At 50.0% G+C, this 26,089-nt stretch overlaps 12 protein-coding genes across 12 annotated transcripts; 7 read left to right on the forward strand and 5 right to left on the reverse strand.

Annotated features, from left to right (window-relative positions):
* Positions 1–1,258: 1,258 nt before the first annotated feature.
* Positions 1,259–1,987, forward strand: N7506_006482 (40S ribosomal protein uS8; the record flags this gene model as incomplete). The annotated part of the gene is made up of 3 exons (XM_056955775.1): positions 1,259–1,391; positions 1,672–1,741; positions 1,798–1,987. The coding sequence occupies 3 exons, from the start codon at positions 1,259–1,261 to the stop codon at positions 1,985–1,987; spliced, it is 393 nt and encodes a 130-aa protein (XP_056810109.1).
* A 360-nt stretch (positions 1,988–2,347) lies between these two features.
* Positions 2,348–3,531, forward strand: N7506_006483 (uncharacterized protein; the record flags this gene model as incomplete). Its single annotated transcript, XM_056955776.1, has 4 exons — positions 2,348–2,383; positions 2,434–2,762; positions 2,815–3,387; positions 3,444–3,531. The coding sequence occupies 4 exons, from the start codon at positions 2,348–2,350 to the stop codon at positions 3,529–3,531; spliced, it is 1,026 nt and encodes a 341-aa protein (XP_056810110.1).
* A 1,637-nt stretch (positions 3,532–5,168) lies between these two features.
* On the reverse strand, positions 5,169–6,886 carry N7506_006484 (uncharacterized protein; the record flags this gene model as incomplete). The annotated part of the gene is made up of 2 exons (XM_056955777.1): positions 5,169–6,566; positions 6,626–6,886. 2 exons carry the CDS (start codon positions 6,884–6,886, stop codon positions 5,169–5,171), a joined length of 1,659 nt encoding a protein of 552 aa, XP_056810111.1.
* A 593-nt stretch (positions 6,887–7,479) lies between these two features.
* N7506_006485 (phosphatidylserine decarboxylase 1) lies at positions 7,480–9,114 on the forward strand (the record flags this gene model as incomplete). Its single annotated transcript, XM_056955778.1, has 1 exon — positions 7,480–9,114. The coding sequence occupies one exon, from the start codon at positions 7,480–7,482 to the stop codon at positions 9,112–9,114; it is 1,635 nt and encodes a 544-aa protein (XP_056810112.1).
* Positions 9,115–9,660: 546 nt separating this feature from the next.
* On the forward strand, positions 9,661–11,585 carry N7506_006486 (Auxin Efflux Carrier superfamily; the record flags this gene model as incomplete). The annotated part of the gene is made up of 5 exons (XM_056955779.1): positions 9,661–9,916; positions 9,995–10,161; positions 10,219–10,999; positions 11,022–11,445; positions 11,516–11,585. The coding sequence occupies 5 exons, from the start codon at positions 9,661–9,663 to the stop codon at positions 11,583–11,585; spliced, it is 1,698 nt and encodes a 565-aa protein (XP_056810113.1).
* Positions 11,586–12,231: 646 nt separating this feature from the next.
* On the forward strand, positions 12,232–13,203 carry N7506_006487 (uncharacterized protein; the record flags this gene model as incomplete). The annotated part of the gene is made up of 2 exons (XM_056955780.1): positions 12,232–12,680; positions 12,747–13,203. 2 exons carry the CDS (start codon positions 12,232–12,234, stop codon positions 13,201–13,203), a joined length of 906 nt encoding a protein of 301 aa, XP_056810114.1.
* Positions 13,204–13,299: 96 nt separating this feature from the next.
* N7506_006488 (uncharacterized protein) lies at positions 13,300–15,548 on the reverse strand (the record flags this gene model as incomplete). The annotated part of the gene is made up of 7 exons (XM_056955781.1): positions 13,300–13,671; positions 13,723–14,131; positions 14,184–14,384; positions 14,441–14,598; positions 14,657–14,988; positions 15,039–15,155; positions 15,215–15,548. 7 exons carry the CDS (start codon positions 15,546–15,548, stop codon positions 13,300–13,302), a joined length of 1,923 nt encoding a protein of 640 aa, XP_056810115.1.
* Positions 15,549–16,121: 573 nt separating this feature from the next.
* On the forward strand, positions 16,122–18,256 carry N7506_006489 (nonhemolytic phospholipases C family protein; the record flags this gene model as incomplete). The annotated part of the gene is made up of 5 exons (XM_056955782.1): positions 16,122–16,250; positions 16,304–16,386; positions 16,438–16,702; positions 16,753–16,944; positions 16,991–18,256. The coding sequence occupies 5 exons, from the start codon at positions 16,122–16,124 to the stop codon at positions 18,254–18,256; spliced, it is 1,935 nt and encodes a 644-aa protein (XP_056810116.1).
* A 208-nt stretch (positions 18,257–18,464) lies between these two features.
* Positions 18,465–19,095, reverse strand: N7506_006490 (uncharacterized protein; the record flags this gene model as incomplete). Its single annotated transcript, XM_056955783.1, has 3 exons — positions 18,465–18,515; positions 18,615–18,961; positions 19,026–19,095. 3 exons carry the CDS (start codon positions 19,093–19,095, stop codon positions 18,465–18,467), a joined length of 468 nt encoding a protein of 155 aa, XP_056810117.1.
* A 702-nt stretch (positions 19,096–19,797) lies between these two features.
* N7506_006491 (uncharacterized protein) lies at positions 19,798–20,793 on the reverse strand (the record flags this gene model as incomplete). Its single annotated transcript, XM_056955784.1, has 1 exon — positions 19,798–20,793. One exon carries the CDS (start codon positions 20,791–20,793, stop codon positions 19,798–19,800), a length of 996 nt encoding a protein of 331 aa, XP_056810118.1.
* An 815-nt stretch (positions 20,794–21,608) lies between these two features.
* Positions 21,609–22,583, forward strand: N7506_006492 (uncharacterized protein; the record flags this gene model as incomplete). Its single annotated transcript, XM_056955785.1, has 1 exon — positions 21,609–22,583. The coding sequence occupies one exon, from the start codon at positions 21,609–21,611 to the stop codon at positions 22,581–22,583; it is 975 nt and encodes a 324-aa protein (XP_056810119.1).
* A 900-nt stretch (positions 22,584–23,483) lies between these two features.
* On the reverse strand, positions 23,484–24,671 carry N7506_006493 (uncharacterized protein; the record flags this gene model as incomplete). Its single annotated transcript, XM_056955786.1, has 1 exon — positions 23,484–24,671. One exon carries the CDS (start codon positions 24,669–24,671, stop codon positions 23,484–23,486), a length of 1,188 nt encoding a protein of 395 aa, XP_056810120.1.
* Positions 24,672–26,089: the final 1,418 nt, after the last annotated feature.

Consider the following 26,089-nt stretch of genomic DNA (forward strand, 5'->3'; position numbering starts at 1 on the left):
CGGCGACTCAACATGGGCTTTAACCTCCTGCCCCAAATTCCCCCTCCCCTTTATTCCCAGCCCAGGTTCCCTTTCTCCAATTTGACCGCGAACTTCGTTCCCCTCAACCCTTTGCTGGTACTCAATTCCCTGATGACACACACACACACACACGTTCGAATGAAAGCCAGTTACCCTTGCCTATTCCAATGACCTTGTCCGATGTTTTCTTCTTGAACCCCCCTTTCACCTTTCCCCTTCCTCCCCTCTTCTACGTTGGTTTTAATTAGACAAGACCCCTCCCCAGCATTCTATAGCATCATCATCATCATGTAGCCCAAGAATTCATGTATCCCCTACCCCATGTCTCACCCTCCCCATCCATGTATCCCTCCCCCTCATGTCACACTACCAGAAAAGCCATTGTCACGAAAAGCTGTCCTCGATTACATCCTCCTCGTATATGCTCCGATCTTGCCCACGGCCCTTTCACTATCTGATAATCATGTATAAAACAACCTATCACGAAGACGTTCCACAGATGGAACAAGTTCATAGTGTCTCGATGTGCTTGCATGATTGGTAGTGGTAGGATTAAGGTGGAATAATTGTCTCGTCAACCACTTGTTTCCTGCATTTTACGAAAGAGTCACTAATTTAGCATTATTCTCCAAGGAAGAGTCAGTCACCTTCCAGCATGAACGTTGCATGTGCCTCTCAAGTTTGTCATCGAAACCTGAAAAGGTATGCGCAATTGGTGATGCCTGAGGCATGAGCCCAAATGGCTTATCGTGGATGATATCACGTGATGTTCCCGATAAGGGCTCCGGGACCTTCAAGCCCTACCCGCGCACCACTCCCAAACTTCAGTTAGTCGGTGAAATCTTCTCTCTGCTTCATCCATCGTCGACCATCTTTCGAGGTATGTTTTTTATCCCCCCTCCCAAATCACAGCCTCTCGGCTAGTCTGGGGGTGCAATCATCTTGTCTAGATTGCTTCCGATGCCAGAATTATAGAAAATTCTTAGGAACTGTCCAGGAAGCCAAGATGATACGCATCCCCCAACTCGGCACGGGCTGAAGAACTCCTTGCAATGCAAATAAGGGGCACTCTTTACGCTCGAGACTAGTGGTGGCTGACTTAGTTGCAACTCGAAATCGCCCTTTTATTCCGCTTAGTCGGAATGGGGTGTTTTTCTGTTGCGTTTGTCCTACAGATACCTCATAATCTTTTTCCACACCCAAACGATTTGAGAATCTCGATTCCAAAACCGCCAAAATGGTCAAGACTTCCGTCCTCAACGATGCGCTCAACGCCATGAACAACGCCGAGAAGGCTGGCAAGCGCCAGGTCCTCATCCGTCCTTCCTCCAAGGTCATCGTCAAGTTCCTCTCTGTCATGCAGAAGCACGGTACGTTCGCTTGTGATACTCGTTTCAGTTTTCGATTTCATTTTCATTGTCCTTTTATTTTCATTTTGAAGTTTTCATCATCACCTGTCATGAGGAGTTTTGTCACAAGCCATTCGGACTGATAACTAGGCGGCCGGTCTCAACAACCTACGACGTCTGCCTTTTAAGTGTCCGATATATTAACTGCGGAGATCTTACACGTTTTCAAAGCGCTATTATTGCTTTTTCAGTATTTGACGACTTTTAAATCTTCGCAACATACTGACTTTCTTTCTTTCAGGTTACATCGGCGAGTTCGAGGAGGTCGATGACCACCGCTCCGGCAAGATCGTTATCCAGCTTAACGGCCGGTATGTTCCTTCCACCACAACCTGTGTCCCTTCACTTTGCTAACATTCACCCCCAGCCTCAACAAGTGTGGTGTCATCAACCCCCGCTACCCCGTCCAGCTCCGTGACCTCGAGAAGTGGGCTACCCAGCTCCTTCCCTCCCGTCAGTTCGGTTACGTCGTTCTGACCACCTCCGCCGGTATCATGGACCACGAGGAGGCTCGCCGCAAGCACGTTGCTGGCAAGCTCCTCGGCTTCTTCTACTAGATGGAGTCATTCTAAAAAGAATTGAAAAAGTTCTTGCTTTGTGGCTGGTTTTGCATGGCGTTGGTATACTGGGCTGGCCCTGGGAATGTAATCTGGATGTAGCTGTGAACAAAATACCCCCGTTTCGCACTTTGATAGCTTTCAGAGTACATGGTGCGCTCGTACATCAATGCTAGATGATTCTGGTCTGCAATATTGTCCGCTTCACTTTCAAGTACTCCGTATCCTCGGTAGACATGTAAAATCCCTCGGCCGAGGTATCAGCTCACCGCCCGTAGCTATGGGTATCGATTCTGCCCGCTCCCCGCAACAGTCCATATACAAATGTCCAAAAGATAAACGTCCAGTAATCCATACGCCATGCCTTTGGACACAATCTATCTGACTCGTCATGGGGTATGTCCTCAAGGGAACTGCTCTTAGATCACTTAGTCTAACAGCTGCAGCACCGGCTCAACTGGACCATCGATTTTCGCACGGGAACATACAGGGCCCAATTCCCCACGCCAACAGGGAACCCTGCAGATCCAGCGCTGACCTCGCATGGCGTGCGCCAATCGCATGAGCTGGCAGCGCATGTTTCCGCTGCTCAATTCCACCCCAAGCCATTCCGAGTCTACTCGAGTCCTTTCTATCGCTGCTTGCAGACGATTCAGCCCACGGTTGAGGAATTGAAGAGGATACACGAGACCGGAGAGTCCTCAGGTAGCGCAGATGGCCTAGGTCTCATTGACCAGCATGCGAAGCTGGACGTGCGGATAGAGAATGGACTCGGGTGAGTAGATACCAGGTCATGTCCACCGCGGACAATACTCATTCTGATATAGAGAATGGTTCGGCGCAACGGACTTCTTCGATCATCCAGCGCATCCAACTACCGAGGAAATGTCAACGCATTTCCCAACGCTGCTTTCACAGGCCAGTGTGGACCAGAAGCCTTTGTTGATCCCGTCTACCCGTGGAGAGACAATAACCCAGCTTCACGACCGTGTTGCAACGGCTTTGGAAGGTATTGTTGCTGATGTCGATGCTGAGATAACTGCACTGGAAGAGACACTGCCTGTAGAGCAAAGAACCAGTAAATCCATCTTGATCTGCGCACATGCCGCTCCGCTTATTGCCATGGGTCGAGTCTTGACGGGCCGTATGCCGGACGACAGCTCGGAGGAGGATTTCAATGTGTTCACGGCTGGTCTCAGCACGTTCAGACGGCGAGGTGTGGAGAGTGCGGCGAACAGTAATAAGGACAGTGTTTCGGAGAGTCGACTGGCTAATGGAACGACACTGATTCGTTCGTCTGGATCGGTACCGCGGTGGAGAGGGCGTGGAGTCGGCGGCGGATGGGATTGCATTGGGAACGGCGACTGCAGCTTCTTGAGCGGTGGTGCTGAGCGTGGCTGGTGAGTACTGATGCGACTCTGTGACTATGGATTAGATGCTGATACGAGAAATGAAGGCACTTCGACGGCGAAGAGAACTTCCAGTCGGGTCCTATGGGCCCGTCTTCGGAGACTGCGGCGACTACAGCTACGACTAAGTTGTGATATGTTAGACAGATGTCATGGACAGCATCCTCAAGCGAGGCAATTGAGAATTCTCTCGAAGCTATGGATCGTGCTGTCGGGGTTTGTAGGATAGGGAGTGCAATCCAATTCCTCGTGGATGCCTGTCAACAACCTTGGAACCTTGGAATACTTCCAAGCTCTGGAGGTTCATTCCACAGCGAAAGCAGCATGAGTGGAAGCCATAGAAGGCATCAGGATGTCAAATAAATACCAGAAGAGAGGTTACAATGCAATATACAGGTGACTAGAAGTCTAATCCAGGAGGTCTGCTTGGATTTTAAGAATAAGATCTCCATAGATTTAGCGGGACGACACACTAACGAATAGGTACGGCGTTGAGCCGTCTCCGACCTGAGACATGATGCACGATGTGAAAGCGATAACAGATGGTCTCAGAGGGGCTCTCCCAAGCTATGCCCAGGTGGATTGATTGCTGATTGTACAGATTGTACACACGTTTGTTTACCCGTGGACCTCGCCAAGGAACTTATGAACGGACATACGGCCTATAGGTTAGCTAGAGGGAACAATGATTACATCTTCTCCAAGCGCCCGGGCAAGCCGAACAATTGATGAAGAAAGAGGGTTTGCGTCGAAAGGGGGTAGTGTAAGCCCAATGACACTGTGCTTCTAGCGTAAGCAAGCCCAGAGGCTAGAAGCGAGTTCCAATTATAGGGATAATCTGAGCTCTCCGTAGAGAGATTATCGGAGATTAATCCAACAAGCAAATGGACTTCACTTGATCTGAGCCAAAAGGCAAAGAAAAGTGGAGAGAAAGAGAAGAGAGGAATGGTCTGGTAGGATTCCTGTTATTTATACGTCCTCAGTGGTTCGAGCCACGCAAATTAGTAGGGTGGGCGTCGATTTAAAGTCACATGACCCGGTGCTACCTAGTCTAGCACAGTTGCCAACACGCACATCTTAGAGTTTAAATACACGCACTATATCCTACAGCACCACCACCACCACCAACCATACGTTTAGTACAGCTACTACTACTACTACTACTACTACTACTACTACTACTACTACTACCACCACCACACCACCACCATCACTAAACATGACGATGATGATGATGACGATGACCACCATGAAAAATGATAACCTTGGAACCACCATTACCATCGCATTAAAACCAGTACATTATCTACCAAGCTTCTATGGTTAGTCTTACTTCATGCCACTCCCGAGGTCCCGAGGTCAATGTTCAATCAATCTAGATATAAGCTTGCTTGATACCTAGGTACCATGTGCATATTTACGAACTATATCCCTGGACCTAGGTAGCGCTTTCCCCAATTCCATTCCCTTTCTGTGTGCAAAATTCATAGGTATGGTACCCAGGTATGTGTTTGTTGAATTGACCCTGACTCCAGGGTGAAGGTTCAAGAGTTCCAAGGTTCGCTTGTGCATCAACCACCCGTGGACCTAGGCACAGTGTGCCAGATAAAGAGATAGGTACCTACATACTTTGGAAACGGCGTTTCACACTACCGCGGACACAGTCCGCTTTATTGACACCGCGACTAAAAGTCGTTGGGATTTGGATCATAAAAGCGTTTGAGAAATACATTGCTAGAAGCTGAATGCAATGGTGTATTGATAGAAATGTATCATGCCGGCACATTTTCAGGCTGGTTCTCAGCACCTGCAGCCACGGCTTCTACACCAGCGGGAGCCGCAATTTCTTCATTCTGCGCAGGTTGTTCAGATGGTTCTCGTGCTGCTGCTGCTGCTTCTTCTTCCTGCCGGATACGCTCTTGCTCTGCAGCCTCTCGTGCCCGTTCAGCGGCGTGACGAGCCTGAACCTGACGCTCCCCAAGCCCAGGGACCAAACTTGCAAGAAGGAGGACGATAGAGCGTTCCAGGCGACGGACCTGGTCCCAAATACCGACTCCAGGTGCATTGTTCGCTGCGTGCGCAGATGGGTCCAAGGGTCCACCGGCATGCGCTAGACCTTCGAGATGACGCTGAGCGGGTGAAATCACAGACCGGAAGATCCGTTGGGGGATGTCCGTCTCTGATAAGAATGTGACCACTAAAGCAAGGGTGACAGAGATATATCGTCTCCAAGTTCCGGGTGCACTGGTCAGGTAACAGAAGAACCATAGGCGTGTGAAAAGCCAGATGCGGCGCATGTGTCGTGCTAAGCCGTTGTGCTCGATGTTGTTGCCTCTGTTTGGTCTATTGAGCATCGCTTGACGCACAGCATTCTGTACCTCTGCGGCGTTGGGGCCTGGCAGTTCTGCAAGTGGTTCAACGCCGGGCACTGCGTGTGAAGGGATTGTGGGGTGTATTGTGGGGAATTGTGGGGCTACTGCATTTGGGGTGAGGATAATGCTTTGCTCTCCGCTTGGTGATGACAACATATAAAGAGGGGAAGTGTTCGCTGTGCCGATGTTGCTTGAGCCTGGAACTGCTGGCCCAACTGGAGTCCCCGCTTGGGAAGATCTTTGCAGGATCGTAGAATCCAGCAGCCGGGCACGTTGTTGAACGTTCAAGATGCGACCAACCAGTTCGGCGACGCCGGGAGCAGGCAGTCGTCTCGCATGGCGCGTATCTTGAATCTCAAGTAGCTCGGTCCTTGTGCGAATGATATCATCCATGGACGGTACGAACAGCATGTCCACTTGTAATTCAAACCGTTCGATTTGACTGCGTAACGTGCGGATAGGCTGAGCCAACTCTCCATTTTCCGCATTTGCTGAATGTACGCTAGTTCGAAATGGACTTGGTGTTGAGCTGCTCATGAAAGGGTTAATGGCGGTGTATGAGGGGGTGTTAGTGCCACTGGAAGGCCTGGAAAAGCCGGGCACAAACGATGAGCCTGGTGTTGTTGCCGATGCACGTGCTCCGGACTGGACATTAATGCTGGATGCTTGCGGGGGAGCTTGAGAAAGTGTTTCTGGCATGAAAGAAGTCTGCGATGGTTCTGAGGCCACGGGAGGCTTCTCTGTTTTGGTTGGCTCAGGTGGCAGGACAAGGTGGATGCTGTCACTGCTTGTAAAGTCCTGCATAGTAGAGTTGGATTAGAATGTTTGCAGCCGGATATATGAGGGATAAAACCCACATCTCGCGATAATATGTTACCAAGTATTGCGTCCTCGGCCCGGAGAGGTTTGCCTCGGTATATTAGTCTCTGAGTCGATGCTCGAGGATTCCCTGGGAACGTCTGCTCGATCCGCTCTTTGATCTGAGCAACAGTTGCCGACAATGAGACATTCTGCAAAGTAAAACGTTTGGGGGGTGGTAGAGACTGGCATAGTATATGAATGGTGATAACATCGCCTGGGCCTCCCACCCTGGATTGAGGTAGCGATGAGGCCTCCATTGACGTTGGCGGCAAGAGATGATATTTATCGCGGATTGGGTTAAAGCGTGCGTAGTGTATTACGCCTAATTGTTCAGATATGCACAAATTTGCAAGGGCTGTTATCAAAGCACTGGCGCGTTGTCGACGCTGGATTGCGTTATCGAGGAATGTGCAACCTTCACAAGGGCGTACAATGCCGTACTCTCCGAGGATGTCGAATCTCCGGGATAAAAGGTGGGTAGCAATTTGATAGGCAAATCACCACATCAATGTTTCGGGCAAGGATAGCTGTAGACTCGATCTAGATCTTGAAATCTGGCATCAACCGATAAGCGTTGGACGCGGGGTTCGGTGTACCCATAGGACAGTGAAGACGGCCAATGCAAAACAATTGAGGCACAAGTAACAGGAGAGATCTTAAATGTCAAAACAAAACAAGCAAGGTAAACAAGTGAAGAAGCAAGAAGTCGAATGAGCTTCGAAATGAAGCGCATCCCCACGTGCCATTCTGCCAGGCGGTCAGTCGGTAGCAAGTCAATTCCCCATTTCGGAAAAAAACGCTCAAAGCTTAGGGGTCGATTTAGCGTCTCCAGGCCGATGGTTTAAACATTATGGCCAAGCGCCTCTTTACTACTCCTACGTTGCTTCGCTGTCCTCCTGCTTGCCCTCGGACAGTGGCTGCGTCGATGGAGGTTCTCTCGTTCCGGGCCACCGCTCGCCGTCCCAGTCTGCGCCATTTTTCGTCCAAATCATGGCGTCAATACAACAAGGACAACCATGAAAGCAATGAACACAACAGAGGTGGATTCGGCTCGCGGTTGCGCTTTGCCCTGCGCAACACCAAAGTCGAATGGTACCCCATTCCCGTCGGACTGGGTATCGGCCTGCTAGGCCTGCTGAGTTTCTACAAGTCACAGCGTGCGGAGCGTGATCGCCTAGCCCGCGAGGCCGCCGGAGATGAATGGGAGGAGGGCACACGACCCCCTCGCCGTCCAAGGATCTCGCTCTCTGGTCCCTGGCACGTCCAGATCATGTCTACTCTGCCCCTGAAAGCCATGTCGCGAGTGTGGGGTCGCTTCAACGAAATCGAACTGCCTTACTACTTCCGCGTGCCTGGATTCAAGCTCTACTCTTGGGTCTTCGGCGTCAACCTTGAGGAGGTAGCTGAGCCCGACCTGCACACGTACCCCAACCTGGCCGCATTCTTCTATCGCAAACTGAAACCCGGCGTCCGACCACTGGACCCCAACCCGCACGCACTCCTGGCACCCTCCGACGGTCGAATCCTGCAATTCGGTACGATTGAACGGGGTGAGGTCGAGCAGGTCAAGGGAATGACATACAGTCTGGATGCGCTGCTGGGCTCTGCCACGCCTGAAAACGCCGATCACTCTAACCGGCTGGCTGACAAGGGCGAGGCGGAAACACAAAAGGATGTTGAGAATATGTCTGCTCACGAGGAGTTTGCGCGTATGAACGGCATTTCATACACACTTCCAACTCTACTCTCAGGTGAGACCGATGCGCCCAAACGCCCTGCGTCATTGGATGCCTCAACTGCATCCAAGGCTACCTCGGAAATCCAGGTGCAGGAAGAGCTTGCTCGCGGCGATGGAACACCGTGGTACGCACCCAAAACCGCGGCCAACCATGCCTTGTTCTACGTCGTTATCTACCTTGCCCCAGGTGACTACCATCGCTTCCACTCCCCAGCTCCCTGGGTGGTTGAGAGCCGTCGCCACTTCGCCGGCGAGCTGTACTCTGTGTCGCCATACCTCCAGAAGCACCTACCCGGATTGTTCACGCTCAACGAGCGAGTGGCCCTCCTCGGGCGGTGGCGATGGGGATTCTTCAGTTACACACCGGTCGGAGCTACCAACGTAGGCTCGATCAAAATCAACTTTGACTCGGAACTACGCACAAATAGCCTTTTGACGGATACCGCGGCGGACTTGGCAGCGGCCTTGGCTTCCAAGCGGGGTGAACAATATCCCGGATTTGTCGAGGCGACTTATCGCCACGCTAGCCGCACCCTTGGCGGACACCCCCTACAGCGCGGAGAGGAGATGGGTGGATTCCAGCTCGGCAGCTCCATTGTGCTCGTGTTCGAAGCTCCCCTGGGAACCCGTAAGTCTGTCGATGCCGGCTGGCCGGACGATGCACCAAACGATGGCTGGACTTGGAATATTGAAAAGGGACAGCGCATCAAGGTTGGAGAGAAGTTGGGTTCTGTGGGTGACGCGTGAGGCACATGAAGTTGCACAGCCTCCTGCATCAACCGAACAACTTAACCTTTGCTGTCTTCTTTTTGTAATATACCAATGACCATTGCAGGCCTTGAAAATATCTTAATTACTATCAATTTCAACATGATCAAGAAGAAATTAGCCTCTAACGTGGGAAATCATAGGAGAGGGAACCTTGGGAGTATATAAGTTCCTAATTGGGCTAGTTGAGCTATGGGCTTGGCGTGATATCACCGAAACGCGTCACTGCGAGAATCTTGGATAGCCTTGTTTTGGTTGTATTTTGTTCATGCAACACAATACTGGAACAATGCATACAATAGGTGTAATTTGATATTCCTTGAATGTGAATTGACGGTGTAGAAGCTGAATGTATCAAGTCGTAAGGGAGATGTATGAATGCAGCCAAGGCATGGGTAGCCACTGTGGAGATAAGGCGACACTTGAGATCCAAGGAACTATCAACGTGCCAAACCCCCCCCATGTCCTTCCTCCTTCCTTCACCATCTCCGGGTTCTTCTGTACAGAAACCTCCATTGCTCACTGATGGCCATTTTTAACACTCGGTCATTTCAAAATGTCAACGCCCAAGCCCCTATGGGCATCAACCGCTCCTTCATGGCAAGCGCCCATGAGAGCCACCCGCCATTCCTTCACTTAGTCTTGCTGGTCTTCGAGGCTGTGCTGGAGGTCGTCTGCGTCAGTCTGCCTGGCTACATTGCCGCCCGTACGGGCATGTTCGACGCCGATGCTCAGAAGCTGGTGGCGAATCTCAACGTGACTTTGTTCACGCCCTGTTTGAGTATGAATCCCTTTTTCTTGCAGCTCGGGAACTGGGCAGATCTTTCCCCAGATTGGTATAGCTGACTTCTCGCGACAGTCTTCACAAAATTGGGCTCTCAGTTGACTGCTGAAAAGCTGACGGATCTGGCGATCATCCCTGTTATCTTTATCGTCCAGACCTTTGTATCATACTTCTGTTCCTTCGTCGTCACAAAATGTTGCCGCTTCAAGAAGCGCCAGTCCAACTTCGTGGCTGCCATGGCGGTATGTGATAGTCCTTATCTACCAGCGATTGGTTCTAACGCCGAATTCACTTGACAGGTCTTTGGCAACTCGAACTCCCTCCCCATTTCGCTCGTCGTGTCGCTGTCGCAAACCCTCAAAGGTCTACACTGGGACCGGATCCCTAACGATAACGATGACGAAGTCGCCGCGCGTGGAATCCTCTATCTCCTTATCTTCCAGCAGCTGGGTCAACTCGTGCGCTGGAGCTGGGGATACCACGTCCTCCTAGCGCCCAAGGAACGATACTTGGAAGAGGCGGAGCGCGATGAGACTGGCCAGTCCATCATCGAACAGGGCCAAGCTCGGTACAGCGACAACCCAGACCAGACAGACCCAGACGAGCCCCTCGTCCGCACGCGCAGCTCAGAGGACCTGCATCGCGCACATCATACCGACAGTGATCGCTTCCAATCTGGCGATCAAACCCCCGTCTCTACGCGTACATATTCCTATACCAAGCTCTCCGCCGCCTCCGACTACCCAGACTCAGACGATACCCCCTCGGTAATCGGACCGCCTCCCACCGGACCCTTCCTGCCGCGCCAAAGCACCCAGGGCGATATTCACCAGTTCCCCGATGTAGAGGGCACTGCCCGGGAAGTTCAGGAAGCAGAACAGACTCGTTTCCAGCGCTTCAAGTCATCCCTTCGCAAGTCGCGCGACCGTCTCAGCCGCTGTCGCGAAAAGAAAGTCAAGGCACTGCATGCGCGCCTCCCTACAAAGGTGCAGAAAGGTCTTGCCGCGACCACAGGCGCGTTGGGTCGCTTCTGCAATGGTTTATGGGACTTTATGAACCCACCCCCTGTGGGCAATGCTGGTATCAATTGTCATTGCCTCAGTCCCCAATCTTCAGCGGCTGTTCTTCGATGACGGTACCTTCGTCCGCAACTCTGTGACCCGCGCGATCGACCAGAACGGACAGGTTGCCGTGCCGCTGATCCTGGTCGTGCTGGGCGCTAACCTTGCGCGCAACACTATCCCGAAGGAGGCCTTGGTCGATATTGAGCATCCCAACGAGGAGCGCAAGTTGATCATCGCTTCACTGGTTGCGCGTATGTTGCTCCCGACTATAATCATGGCACCTTTGTTGGCTCTCATGGCCAAGTATGTGCCCATCAGCATTCTCGACGACCCCATCTTCGTGATCGTCTGCTTCTTGCTCACAGGCGCGCCGTCGGCTCTGCAACTGGCGCAGATCTGCCAGATCAACAACGTGTTTGTGGGCGCCATGTCGAAGCTATTGTTCCAGAGCTATGTGGTCTGGTACGTCCCCCTTACCCGATTTAAGGGATACTCAATTTTCTGTATGTCTTGGCTAACACGTTCCCATCAGGATTCTACCTTCCACCCTCGTGCTGGTCATGTGCGCCTTGGAAGTTGTCGAGTGGGCTGCCACCTCGTAAACACCTATGTATCAGTATACCCCCGAGCAAAGAGGTCTTTCATTCTTTGATCTTGCATTTTCGATAGCTCTTACATGCGAACTCACTTTGAACATTCCACCTGTCACCTTTCGTTTGAGGCTTCAATGGCGTTAACGATATTGGATGCAACATTGAATATGCACTCCCTATGGACCTATTCCTACGGACCTGACATGAATATTGAATATCTTCACCTCGAGTTATTTTAATTTGATTCAATAGTTGATCATAGGGCTACAACCTCGGAAGACCCTGCATCTCCCGTTACCCACTTGGGGCCGGGGGCCAACATGGATCTGCAAATCTGTTAATCTAATCTCCCAGTAGGAAAAGGCGTCTGGAACTCGGTCCGAGCAAATTTTGTTACAACGCTAGCATGCATCGTTCCCTGCCAAGACGTTTAGTATTTGACGAGAGGCCCCGAGGAGATTTTATACCCACAGCCCAAACTACTTTAAGCCTCATTCGGATGCCCTAGCCGTTAGAGTGCATTCCCTCGTTTTTACGCCGACGGCCCTCGGTGCCATTTTCTTCCTTTTTTCTTCTGTCCTGCTTTTTGTAAATAAGACAGAGAATTCCCAATATCCTTTTGTCTACCAAGCGAAATCTAATACCTTTCGACAACATGCTCAATAGCGTCTCAATCCCCGATGGAGCATGGACCTTCCAGAACATCGGTCCTCTAACAACAACTTTTGTCCAGCCAACTGGCTGTACCAAAGAGCCTTTCGTAGGCCTCGTGTCAATGAGCGAGGGATTTGCCAATTGGGCATACGGAACCCAATGTGTTCAGACCATCGCCGATTCCTGCTTTCCTACCACAACCGCCACGCCAGTCACTTCATACAACTTTGCTGAATGGATCGGCTACGGCGAATACTACTCACCAGGTCTCCACTGTCCCTCCGGCTGGGCCACCGTCGGAAGCGCCTCTCCCGACGACGATAACCCATCTACTTCGTCAGGCACCTCGTTGCCCACGGATTCACCGGATTATCCTAATTGGCGGATGCCACAGGCAATGTTATCCTATGGACTGGAACCTGGCCAGAGTATGGCGTTATGCTGTCCGAGGTAAGATTACTTTACTCTTCCATACAGATCCTGGCTTGAATATGAATTTCGTAATAACCGAAATAGCTCAATGACCCCCGACGCCGGAGGCGCATGTTATTCTACCCTGAAAGACTTCAAGCCTACTTCTGGCTGCGGGGTCGGGGTCTATGTGGAAAGCATATCTGAATTTGTTACTTATTCTGTATCAACGGATGCCACGACTACCAAAACAATCCCGTATACCTCGGAGGTGGCTGAATTTGTTACTCGTACTGACGTCGAAACTCATACCTCGGCTCTTGCGTCGTTCACTGCTGTTTCGTACATGGCTATGATCACACTTGTGTGGCATCAGTCGGATCGGGAATCGGATTCTACTGCTACAGATGCATCGGCTGCTACTGCCGCTGCGACATCGACATCTACGCCGAATGCTGCTGGCAGAGTGGGTTCAAGGGTGTCTTGGGATGGTATTAATGCACCGCTTGGTGTTTCTGCTCTTGCGATGGCTCTGGGGGCTGCCCTTGTGTTCATGGCTTAGTTCTCATTTTGTGTGGATGGCTCTGTCAAGGTTGCTCTCATGCCTTGACTTCTTACGCTAATAGATGAGATTCCCAAGCTAGAAATTACATACAAATCAGACTGTCGTACACATCGAGCTCCCATCGTTGGACGACGGGGCACTATGTGCAGCCAGACCAGCTGGATCACCTTGCACATCAATCAACATTGCCATACCGGTCACGGAATGCCATAGAATATGGCAATGCAAAAGCCACACTCCAGGATTATCCGCCTTAAAGCGAATCACCGCATAGCCACGACTGGGAATCTGTACAGTGTCGCGCAAAGCGGCCTTGGGTAGGTCATATAGGCCTGTGGTAGTATCGCGACGAGGGCTTTGTGCGAGATGGGGTGGAACTTTGTCCACAAACGGATTGTACGAGCCCCAGCCATATTCGGATTGGTGAGTTGCTAGGATATAGAAGCTGTGGCCGTGCTGTGGAATCTGCGATTAATAACAGGGTATTGCGGCCCCGGGGTGACGGGCCTGTCTTACTAGGTGAAATGGATGAGACCCTTCGTCTAGATTGTTGATGACGAGATCGACCCATACAGGAGCGGGGCCCGTGGAGATGGATAGTTGATTTTTATCCCACTTGCTTCGGGGTAGGTATAACAATGGACTTGGTGGGTCTTTTTGGGGTTTCCATGTTGTTTGGTTGAAGTAGCCAAACGGCTTATTTGAATACCGAGCCATCTTTTGGATCTTGGTGTATACAACGTGTGTTTGCTGTGCAGTGGGAGGAAGACGCTCAAGCACTGAGTGGGTAGATGGTACCTTTTGGATATCGAGATGATTGATGCTGGATGGACAGTCTGTTGTAACATTTGATGAAGAGTTCGGAACGAGGTCGAGAGAAAATGTTTGATCTGGAGTCAATGCCGGATTGGCGTATTTGAAGCATCTGATGCAGCATCAGTAAATTGTATACCTCTGATGGGCAATGGCTCAGATACTCTTGATTCAAGTGCACTGTCATGGAAGCTTGATCCCGAGGGCCTTGAATTGACATGAGGACAAAATCCATGCGCTGTCCAGGGTAAAGAGTACCGAGAGAATTTGTATCCCTTTCTTTTGGGCGCTGTACATCAACGCTGTCTATTTGGATCAAATCAACCGCATGTTGATCAAAAGAAAGATCAAGACCAGCGAGTGCTCTGCAAAATGATCATTAGCCAATACCTCGCCGGGCTTCTATGATATGATGACCCACCCCGTGTTTATCACACGAATTCGAAAGTTATTTGGAGTATCTAGACCAAGGAAAGATTGCTTGGTCGACTGAGATATACAGTTGACTGGCCTCGCAGGAACTGCCATCGTACAATTGAAATGTCCTACTCCGTTGATTAACAAAGAGTCAGGAACAGGCTGGAATTTCTGTTAGCTCTTCATCCAGGATCTTCTTTGCATCTGCCTTCTTTCTCACCTCATTTCCAAAGTTCCCGGGATCTGTGTACCAATCTAGAACTTCTCTCGCGGGTCGATGGTACCAATCTCCGATGAGGAGCAACATATCTTTTTCATAAGAGTGATGGTAAATCTCTTTACGGGCCCCGGGAAATAGGCCTCGAACGCTCGATGTAGAAGTCGGAGGATGGACTACCAGTCCACCATAGAGGCCATCTGCCCGTGAGACGCCAGAGTGAGCATGATACCAAAAGGTACCACTCTGTTCAAAATGAATTGTCAGGTTGTAAACAAAATGTCCACCTGGTGTGATTGGGCATTGGGAAACACCAGCCGCCCCATCCATGGCGTCTACACAACATATTAGTCCGCCTCATTCGAAGTCCGTGGGAGATTCATACTCGTAACAGAGAGACCGTGCCAATGAAGAGCGATTGACTCTTCTGGTAGATTATTTGTGACATTGATCATTATTGTATCACCAGATCTTGCCTCAATCGTGGGTCCCGGAAACAAACCTAGATCAAGATTCTTCCGTCAGAACGACAATGGTTAGGCTAATTATCGGCGCACTTACCATTTATGAGGCAGACTCGCTTCAAGACTCCATCTGGCCGGCGATAGTCTGAAGTCACTCGCCAGTTGAGATACTGTGTAACCGGTGCACGGTGGATATGGTGCTTCGGGTGAAGTTCGATCTGTGGCCGAGTGACAAGCTCATCTTTTTCTTGATGATCTGGTATGCTCAATGGAGCTGGGGAGCTTGCAGTCAACTGAATCGAGTAAAATAGTCCAACGAGAAGACATGCGACCAATAAACATCCCACTAGCGGCCATGGCCGTCGCGGTTTGGACACCGGCCGAACCTCGGGTTGTTTCGAAGTGCCGACAATCCGAGCTTGACTGTCCATGATCGATCGAGCAAACTAATAACCTGAACAGCATATCATCAGTAAGTCAATATATCAAGTGTGCGATGCAAGTAAAGCACATCGGAGAACAAAATCGTCCGAGCTATGACTTCATGCCCACCCTTGCTCCAAAGGGGAAGCTCTCGATTGCGACCTTGCAGAAATAGCATGCAACCCACGTGCCACTGTGAATCAATCAGAGCGAAGGTATAATTAATAGTTGAAGAAGCGTTGTAACACAGAAATGGGCGATGTCAATATTGGGGGTCCTCAGGTACCGAAAGTCGACGGGTTGAAGCGCGTTGATCTACACGTGGATCTTCCTGCATATCAGATTGGACAACGCGAATATCTCGCGACTGAACGTGCTCCCATTTTATCGACATGTAGCCTATCCCTGCGCTCCGATCACCTCCGACTGCTTCTCTTCTACATGTAGCTTTCATGCAAGAGTGGGTTGGGTACTTTGCCGATGTAACAAACCGGGAAAGTCTCAGATTGGATCGGATGGGGACATAAGTAGTACAGTCGTCCTGGTTTTTGTCCTCTCGTATACAGGAGTAACCGACAATTATGGCTATTCTTTCGCTCTCGAGTATCGCTTTGGCGGTGCTTTTGGGTGTCAGCCCCGCAGCTGCTGGATCTTTGAAGGACATCGAGCATGTAGTCATTTTCATGCAGGAGAATCGGTCATGGGATACTGTATGTGCTCTCCGGTGGTACTGGTGATTGAGATCATGCTGATTGTATCCAAGTATTTCGGAACAATGGCTGGAGTCCGGGGGTTCAATGATCCCAATGTCCAAGTCAACCCCGACGGCAACTCGGTTTGGCACCAGTAAGTGAGAGACGGGATCCGCGCATGAGAGGATTATTGACGGTCCGCTAGAGTAGTCGAGCCCGCCCAGTCCAATAAGACCAAGTCTTTGCTGCCTTGGTATTTGGGCCAAGAGGGTGGAGACTGGCACGATGCTATCCAGTGTCTGACCGCGGGAAGTAATGGCTACAAAGAGAATCAGCAGTCTCTTAACAACGGCTCAAACAACCACTGGGTCACCAAAAATACCCCTTGGAGTTGGGGTTACTTGAAGAGACAAGATATTCCCGTGCAATATGCGATTGCAGAGGGTTGGACGGCGGGAGACATGTATCAAGTGAGTAAACAGATCCGACTTCAATCGAAGCCTTGAGCTGACTGAAATAGGAAAGTCAAATCACAGCTACAAACCCCAACCGAGTCACGTTGGTCAGCGGCTCGATCAACGTACCTGGTAGCCCTCAGAGCAAAGACGAGGGAGGTGTGTACATCGACAACAACGAGGTTCCTGGTGCGTACCCCCATTCTATTCTCTTTCGTTGTTTTACCCCCACATCAAAGAATCTCCCACTCATCAAGGTAAACAGGCTGCGACGATAACGGTATTAACTGCTACCCACTCAAGTGGAAGACAGTCTATGACTTCTACGAAGAAGCTGGAGTTTCATGGCAACTATACCAAGACAAAAACAACTTCGATGACAACCCTCTGGCTTGGTTTGAGCAGTTCCAAAAAGCATCAAAGGACAGCCCTCTCGCCAAAAAGGGCACGTCATTCCTTGGCCTTGATGCCTTCTACCAAGCTGCTGCCAACGGCACATTGCCTGAAGTCAGCTTCATCGTCGGCCCAGCTGAGCTTTCCGAGCACCCACCATACATGCCTAAAGATGGAGCTTGGCTCCAGAAGAAGGTTGTCGACGCGGTTACCAACAGCCCCAGATACAATTCGACTCTTTTGATGATCAGCTATGATGAGACAGGTGGCTTCGGCGACCATGTCACCCCGTTCCATTCGCCGAGAGACACCCCTGGTGACTGGATGGAAGATCCTCTGGGCCTATTCTCGGACATTTTTGTCGGTCCGGGCTTCCGAGTACCCTTTTACATGATCTCCCCATGGACGCGAGGAAACCGCGTTTTTACCGAGAGAGCGGATCACAATTCCCAGATCCTATTCGTCGAAGAGTGGCTGACAGCCCGGGGGTACAGTAATATCAAAACTGATCAGATGGTTTCATGGAGGCGCAAGCACATGTCTAACCTTGTCAACGCGTTTGACTTCGATCACCCAGACTACTCTTTACCTCAGATCCCTGAAGCAGATACACCCGACACCAACTCGAAGGGTGAATACGTTGGGACCTCAAACTGCCAATCGCGCCATGCCGAAACAAGGCCTCCAGTTCCTTACGGCGAACAAGATAACACCGCGGACAGCAACTCGTTGTGGTTTGAAGAGGGTTATAAAGAAGTGGTTGGCTATCTCACCGAGGGACGATACTTGGTCTTTGAGAAAGATGGTCTGGCCATTACCAATACCGGTAAAGGAAACACACTCACGAGCAGCCGGGCAACCTCTCAACACAATGCTAAATCTCAACGTTGGGTCATACATTACAACAACGACGAGGAAAGTCAAGTCTTTACGATTTCAAGTGCATTGGATGGTCGTTGGATTGGCTCGAATGGTTCCCTGCTCCCTAAGGACCAGGGTTCGAGTGCTGCGCAAGTCCGTGTTTCCTTCCTGGGAGCAGGCCTTGGCTATACTCTGCAATTTGTGGAGCGACAACAGTACATTGATATCAATGGCCAGGGTGTTTTGAGTGTCAGAGGTAGTCAGGCTGGCTCCACCAGTGGCTACAAGATCTTTAGCGTTTCTTACCGAGACTAGGGAGATGATGTGATGATTTCGGAGCAGTTACGAGTTTGAATGAGCAAACCAAGTCATACTATCAAGAGAAATGAGACCCTCGAATTGCAAAAGAAAAGCTGGTATAATGAATATACATGCAAGTGCACCCTCGTACGAAGGCAATACCAACTCCAGATCAGTAAATACATAATTTTTCATTCCAACGTAGCTTGAATCATCAAGCAGTCTAAGCCTTGGCGACGGTAAACGGTCCTTGAGCGTTGAACAAAGAGGGCATCTACATAAAGTTAGCACCTACATCCACCCGGAGGTAACGGCATCCGGCTGCGATGGAAATAACACCACGAGCAAACAAGACCAAAGAATTGAAGCATACCTGGGGCGCAGTTGACAAGCTAGTCTGGACTCTCAAGTACCAAAGGGATCCCTCCTTGACCTGAGGCAGGTTCTTAGGGATGGTCACGTCGATAACACCCGCCTTCTCCTTGATGCCGCTGGTGATCTTGATAGACTGATCAAAGGAGATAGTGTCCTGCTTGCGCACGGGGTTGTTATACAGCCAAACGCTGTAGTCATCGCCGGGATATTTGTTCAGGGGGTCTGCGCAGTGAGCCGTGGGCTTCCGATCGAAGCGGACCTTGATGGTTTGACCGGCAGTAACGGTGGAACCATCGGGGATTCCCTGGTAAACATTGACACAGGAGTAGTCACGCTTGCCCCAAGCTAAATCAATTGAACACTGTCAGTCTGCGACCAATGGGGGATTGGTGGGGGTTGGGCAGCATACGCTGGTTCTTGTCGAACAAAGCAGTGCTGGTGGCCACCAGAGAAGCAAGAATTGGGACGGTGAACTTCATGTTGATTATTGACACTGAGATTTGTATACTTGATTTGTGAATTCGAATGAGACAATGTATTGAGAGAAGTGCAGAATGCCAGGGTCTTTTATAACCGGAATCGTCACAATGCCAATGCTGAGGACCCCTAATAATAACTTAGAGGTCTCAAAACGCGGTCTGCAAGTTTTGAGTGATCGGGTTTCACTCGGTTTCTCCACTTGGACTTGAATCGAATTTCTGAACTCTTGGCGTGAGGAGTGCATGGGTCTGTGAGGATGTATCGGGAGTCGGCTGTGCAGATCTCGATCCGGGGTGTCAGACGCCACACATGTACGGGGTACGCTCACCGTACAAACGCCTCTTGGGGGTTCAGCTGACTTTCAAGGAGTTCGCCGATGGGCTTTTGTTTGTTAATTTCAAGCATGACCTCGTAATGTCTTGGTTGCAATTTCCTGCTGTTGTGACTAGCAATGTTGATTAGGCCCACTTTTATATGAATGAACAACTCATTGTCATAACAGCTCCAGATGTAAGCTTAGCTGAAAAGCACAGACTTGATAATCGAAGTATCTGAAGACACCACGAAAGTACTCCGTACCGCTCACTTACTAACCAAACATGGCCATCGCGTACCACCTCAATCCTGTTTCAATGCATGACAAGAAAGGGAAGAAACAATCAAGCACACAAGTCGTCCTTGGTGCCATTATTGTTCAAACTTTATCGGTACGGAGGCTCATATCCTCGAACGAATGGAAGTCGGTATGTAAGGAGCTTAGGAAGCGATCTTGAAGAAACTTTGCCCACCAATATCTCACCATTCTCAAATGGAAAGCAATCCAGAAAGGTTCCAAGGATCACAGCATCTTGGACAAGACTGATTTTGCTTTTGAGCTTCTGAGAAATTTCCTTTGGCATGTGGTCGAATAACGCGTCCCAAAAGGCCCTTTCTGCGTCTTCAAATTCATCGGGGACATAAAACTTCCCCTCGGAGTACTCGCCAGCATATGTATGGATACGACCGAAACAAACCCCAAAGGGAAGAGGCGTAGATAGCTCCCAGTCAATCAAGCCCGTAATATTGCAGTCCTCATTGATAAGAACATTCACTTCGTTAAGGTCATAGTGAGAAACCCATAGTGGAAGTTCCTTGAATTGCTCAAGGTTGTTGTAGAGTCCTTGAAGCTGATTCTTGTATGGCTTGATTTCCTCTTCCGGTGAAGCTAGAATAGCCTTGATGTGCAATCGAACACGTCCATTGACGGCCTCGTCGCTATGGTCGGCGAGGTAGCCACGTGAAAGAACACGGCCAAGAGATCTGTTGATGGCGATGCGACCCCGAGCCCCTTTACCAGCAATTCCTTCGAGCCACATTTTGCCTGGTAAAAGATTGAATGAATAGGCCCAAACACCATGCGATAGAAGCTCTTCATCTTCCAAGGCAATGACGTCAGGCACAACAGAGCCTAGGGTATCTCTGGCTGTTTTGAAGACATTGAGATCAAGTGGCTCAGTTCGAAACTGCTGCACTATCTGACGCTTGTCCTTCAAGGTCAAAAAGAGGGTCCGACTGAACATTCCCTGCATAGGAGGCCTATCAACACGGTCCACCGGGCTGCCCAGATATTTCAGAACCAGTTTCTCCGTCCATTTGACTTGCTTGGTGGGAGTATCGAGAAGCTTGGGGAGATCCTTGTCACAGGCAATTTCCGGCATCGTGAGTGATATTATGACAGACTAAAAGAAAAGCCAAATTAGGTGGGTAGCGGATTTTTAGGGGGGATGGTGTCTAGGCAGCGCCTTCCAAGGTTGAGAGTACCTGTACCTGCCAGAAGGGAGAGCGGCGAGGGATTAAAATTGGGCCTACGTGACTGACAGGGATGTGCGGCTCAACTGGTATCTCTTGGCAGTAAAAAGTGCCGTAGCATAGTACGCGGAGTATCAAATGAGATCCTTGAATATCCAAATTCAGGAAGCCCTTGGGTTTCGTTTCAGATCTCACAATGTGAAACTTTTCATGTAGTACGATTTTTCGTATGACCAGCACTCATGTGGGAAATTCTGAGGAAGCAAGAAGCAGACTACGAGGAAGCAGAAGTTCAGAAACGATGATTTCTAGTAGGAAGGGGGTGTCTGGGGCATTATATGCCCCGAAAAAAGGGCGTGCAAACGAGGAGCAATTGTGGCTGCGCAAACGGGCAACTGAGCAACTGCACGAAGAAACAACACAGCAGCTGCAGCAGTTGATTGCTCAACAAGTTCACTGACATAAATTGACATTAAGATGACACTCACAAGTAGACAATGTCACCGGCACTGGCGATGATCTCTTTGGGGCATTTGAGACCAGGTCCACTGGCTTACACAACACATCCACAGTCTAGCTATTGTTATACCCCGTGAGCACTTGAGCTAGTATTCGAATATTTAAGCACCATGTTTGCTCGCCCAGTTACCCTTTCAACTCTCACATCAACCTTTGAGATCTAGCAATATTATCTACCACATCTGGCTATAATCCTTTGATCACGATGGGTTCGATCATCGCCCTCAACAATGCCCGTCTTCAAGAGACACCCTTTCCCTCAACAGAATACAACAAGCTTCCTCATATAAGAACTATGTCGAACGCTGCTACCGAGCACTCAAAGGAACATGCTATTCTCCTAGGGATCATAGCAGCCCATGGACTTCGAGGGACTTTCTCTCTCCACCTAATCCATAAACATTATGATATTCCCGAAGGCCGTTTCATGGTTTATGAGAATGTTCAGAGCACAGGTCACCAGGACTTTGTTTTGTGCAGTCCCAGGCTCCCGGAAAAATACCCGAAAACACGGGGCCTCTACTTCAAAGCTATCGCTGAGGGTCGTATGGCGGCGTACGAGTTCACTACGGAGCCAGGTGTTGACCTATCTGCACACGAAGATTTTGTGGCCAAATTCTCCTCGGCTATGATCAAACTCGGGGTCCAAGACATATTTGCTCTTACTGCTATGTCTATCTGCCCAGAAAATACAGTTCTGACTGAGTTTGAGATGGCTGATGCCCTCTCAACAGTTTTGGTTCCCGATGCTTCCTGGCTACCAGCCCAGGATATGGCAGCATCTACTCCGACAGACTGGATTGCAACACAGGACTATGAAAAATATGCAGAAGGTCCTGTGTCTGGAACCATTCAACTGAAAAGCCTGGATGCCCGATCAAAACTTGGCCACTACAATATCGGATGCACTGAGACCCGATCAGGAAACCATTACAAGCTGACAAAACGGACTCAACTTGGCACCGGCGATGGGCTGGAGACCCTATCAACACCTGGCTATTACAATATCGGATGTACTGAAACTCGGTCGGGAAACCATTACAAACTGGAACGGTCTCAATTTGGCACCGGCGATGGGCCTGAAGACCCCATCTTGGAAATAAACGGCGAAGTTCTTCAACGTGGAAGCGAGCCACACGCTATTGTGTCTCATGCCCTTTCCTTGGTTGATGCCATTTAGTTCGTCATAGGCAGTGAAGACCATCGAGGATCATCGCGCTATCTGAATACTGAAGTGGCATGTTACCAACACGTGTAAGAATCCGCTACGATTTCACCTTCATGAATAGTCGGCCGCATACTTAGCCGGTTTGAGTGTTGAGGTCTTGTTTGATGCCGTTCCTGACAGCTGATTTTGTGTTTCTAATCAGTCCTCACACCAGCTGTACGCTTGTGTCCTACTTTAAGTTGTTACATCCATGGATACTCCATACTTAGATCATTACTACAGACTGACTGATTTATGTGCTTCTGTTTGTTTTACGATTATGTGCCCACCTACTGTCGTTCATTAGGGACTCGATACCTAGCAATGCAATAGTCACACTCTTTTTCTGAATGCACAACTACACACTATGTCAAGTTTTACCGTGACCCGTGGACACGGAACAAACGCTAACCTGATAAAAACTCTTATTGTCCGAACCCAAATCTGGTAACCGGTCGTGACTTGAAGAGAGGCAGGGAAGATGCAGCGCGCAGGGTGCAATAAAAACGCAAATGCTAGATTCCAAATCATCCGTGTTTGCTATTAATCTGTACTTATCACGGAAACCGATCTACGGAATTTCACGCTCTCCCGGCTGGCGATATACCAACAACCTTGGAATGATCCATCCCTCTTCTACTAGCTTCAGGAGTAGGAACACCCGTCTGGGCAGGTGTGTGATACACTTGGCGGGAAGAGCAAAGTCGAATTCCAGGTCAATGTACGGAGTACAACCTTGGAAGAGGAACCCATTCCATGATTATTGGGTTCACTTTGCAATTTTCCAAGGTTGGAGCCAGATAGGCCCACTTGACAGGATACTTCCAAGTGCATGAATGTATGTGAATTCGCTTATTAAAACATCAAATGGCTCTAGGAATCCGGAATACCAGGTTTAGGCCAGCCAGGGATGTTCCCAAACCACCGCGAGCGATAAATCTCGTCACCAATATTAATCTTCTTTCGCCTTCCATTGACGACCAAGCTCACGTGGAAACCACGGAACTTGGTCCACAAGGACTGAACATAAATATAGCTGCCGTCGGGTGCCAAGTTGAAGCTTTTGAGGTCCGACTGCGGTAACTCCTCCCACTCGCCATCGGTATAGCCATGCCGGTCAGGGGTCGTAACCTCGAACCCTGGCATATATTTATCGGTGACATTTTCATAATGTGCTGTATACTGGCCCAGCTCGATGTCAAACTCATGAAGACCACGGTCCTCGGAAACAAGGAACTTGCGCTCACCAGGGACAGGCACTAAGTCGTGGAGTCCAGCCCACCAGGAAAAGCCCTTGCCCCATTCAGCTTCGATCCGTTTCGCTTCGTCGAGCTTATAAACATAGCGGTCGTCTTTCTCAAGTAAACCCGTCTCCGCATTCCACGGGTATCCGATAATCGTGCCGTACGCCGGGACCGGATCAGAGCCATCAGCCGCGGCATCTGTTCCGGCGGCCCAGAGCATCTGCCCTTGTTCGTCCCAGATCAGTCCGTGGATCGCGCGGAGACCGGTGATATTTTGGAGGATAGGAGGGTTGGCCATCAAGGGCTGCGAGGCACTAGCGTTATAAACGAGGATACCATCCCAGGGTCGCTGTCGGGTGGTTCCTACGGCGAGTCGATCGCCGGGGAGTGGCTCAAGGGTGTGCGCATTCCAAAGGAAGTCGTTTCTTCTACACAGTGCGAATGTGATGAGTTTGTCGGTGGCAGGGTTATCCGGGGTATGGTTGATGACGAGAGCGAGATCACTGTACACGGCACCGACGCTGGTACCGTTGTTCATCCACTTGACTTCTGTCGCGTCATTCGCCCTTGCATATAGGCATTTATGCACATCGGCTGGTAGCTCCTGCTTAACGTCCTTACGGTGGAAGCTCCAGTCCACTGTCCCATGGCGGTCATGGATCTTTAATAATGGGGGTCGGCCGTATACTCCGGTGATGATCTGCCCCCAGGGCTGGTTAAGGGGTCGTAGGCGCTCTTGGGGTTGAATAGGAGGGATGTAATAGTCGGCGAGAGGTTCGAAAAGGAGGGAAAGCCATCCCAAGTAACCGCCCAGCATGATGTAGGTATGTTTCAAACAAAGCAAACAGAGAAGATATACAAATCAAGGCCTCTACTAGGTCATATTGCGTAAAATCGTATGCCCGAATAGTACAGTGTATTCGTTGCAAATTTTCCAAGCGGCGGATGAGCAAGAGAGGTTCGGCCCCAAATGAACATGACGAGTGTCAACTGCCCCAATGTTTTAATATTTTACCGCTGAGTGCCGTCACCAACTCGGTTTCATTGGTGTTTAAAGCCCCGCCATCGTCACCGGGAGATAATAAGTTCCCCCTTCCGCTGTACTCGGGGCTTCTTGGCGCTCCGCAATTTGCCCATTTCAATATAATTCCAGGGTCCTCAGCTCCTGTTTCGGGTATGCACAGCTTTCTCAAAGCCTCAACCTGTCCGGCATTGGCTCACCAAAACAAAAACTTACAAAGAAATCGAGATTGAGCAAGCAAACAGTTGAAATTCGTAGCGAGCGGGCACTTGCCTGGGGTTACGTACCTCGTACCGCGTGGAGCGTAATGCGATTGGCCTGTGTCGGAGATTTGGGTGGGGCCTGCCGGATAGGGCACGCGCTAGTCCTCGGTGGTGTTTGGTTCGGAGGTCAGGGCAGCAAATAGGAACCGTTTCGCTCACACCATGTGGATTTTAAGGCCTCCACTATCATCCACCTTCACGTTAATCTGATTACGCCACGGTTTTTCCCAACGTGACTTCATGCCTATTGTAGTACTTGCACTGCTTGATTTGTATGGCATACGCCGGTGATGTCTGCAGTCTGTTCAATAGAAGACAAAGCGTTTTCCTCGATACAATATGAACACCCGGAATGTGCCTATCTACGCATCATGAAGCCCAACGGATATCCCGAGAGGCCGATGACGTATGCTTTCTGCCAGCCGCGTTTCACAGCATCCGGGTATTCTCGCTGAACTCTTATTAGGGCATGGAGTATGTATAGTATGGATCAGTCAGAAGGTCGAGCAGATATCTTCATATTGTACTACCTCGTTGTTATTGTGATTTGGGACCCAACAAGACGAAAGAGTATGAATGTAGATGAGGGCGGACCGCTCGCAGCAATCACAATGATATTGCTTCAACGGCTTAAACCAAGTGTCTTCCAAATGGCGATAAGTCGGAACGCTATCGTTACAAGACCTTTGCGTTCCTTGGTGCCCAGTTTGTATTGCCGGAGTAGGTGTCCGGAGTGTGACAAAGGCGGTGATATCTGACCCACGCTGGTTGATGTGGGCTGCTGGGGTCCCGTGATTAAAAGTAATGAGTATAAGGCTTGGTTAACTGTTGAAGCTATGATGTTCACACCTCAAACCCAGCCTACGGTACGCATCTGGCATAGGGTAGAAGTAGTTCAGCCAATCCACCACGAGGGTGGAAGTCCTCCTCATAGCGGCAGGAGAGGATTCG

The sequence above is a fragment of the Penicillium brevicompactum genome (assembly GCF_028827555.1).
Source record: "Penicillium brevicompactum strain IBT 35665 chromosome Unknown utg000005l_segment0_segment0, whole genome shotgun sequence".
Taxonomy (NCBI): Eukaryota; Fungi; Ascomycota; class Eurotiomycetes; order Eurotiales; family Aspergillaceae; genus Penicillium; species Penicillium brevicompactum.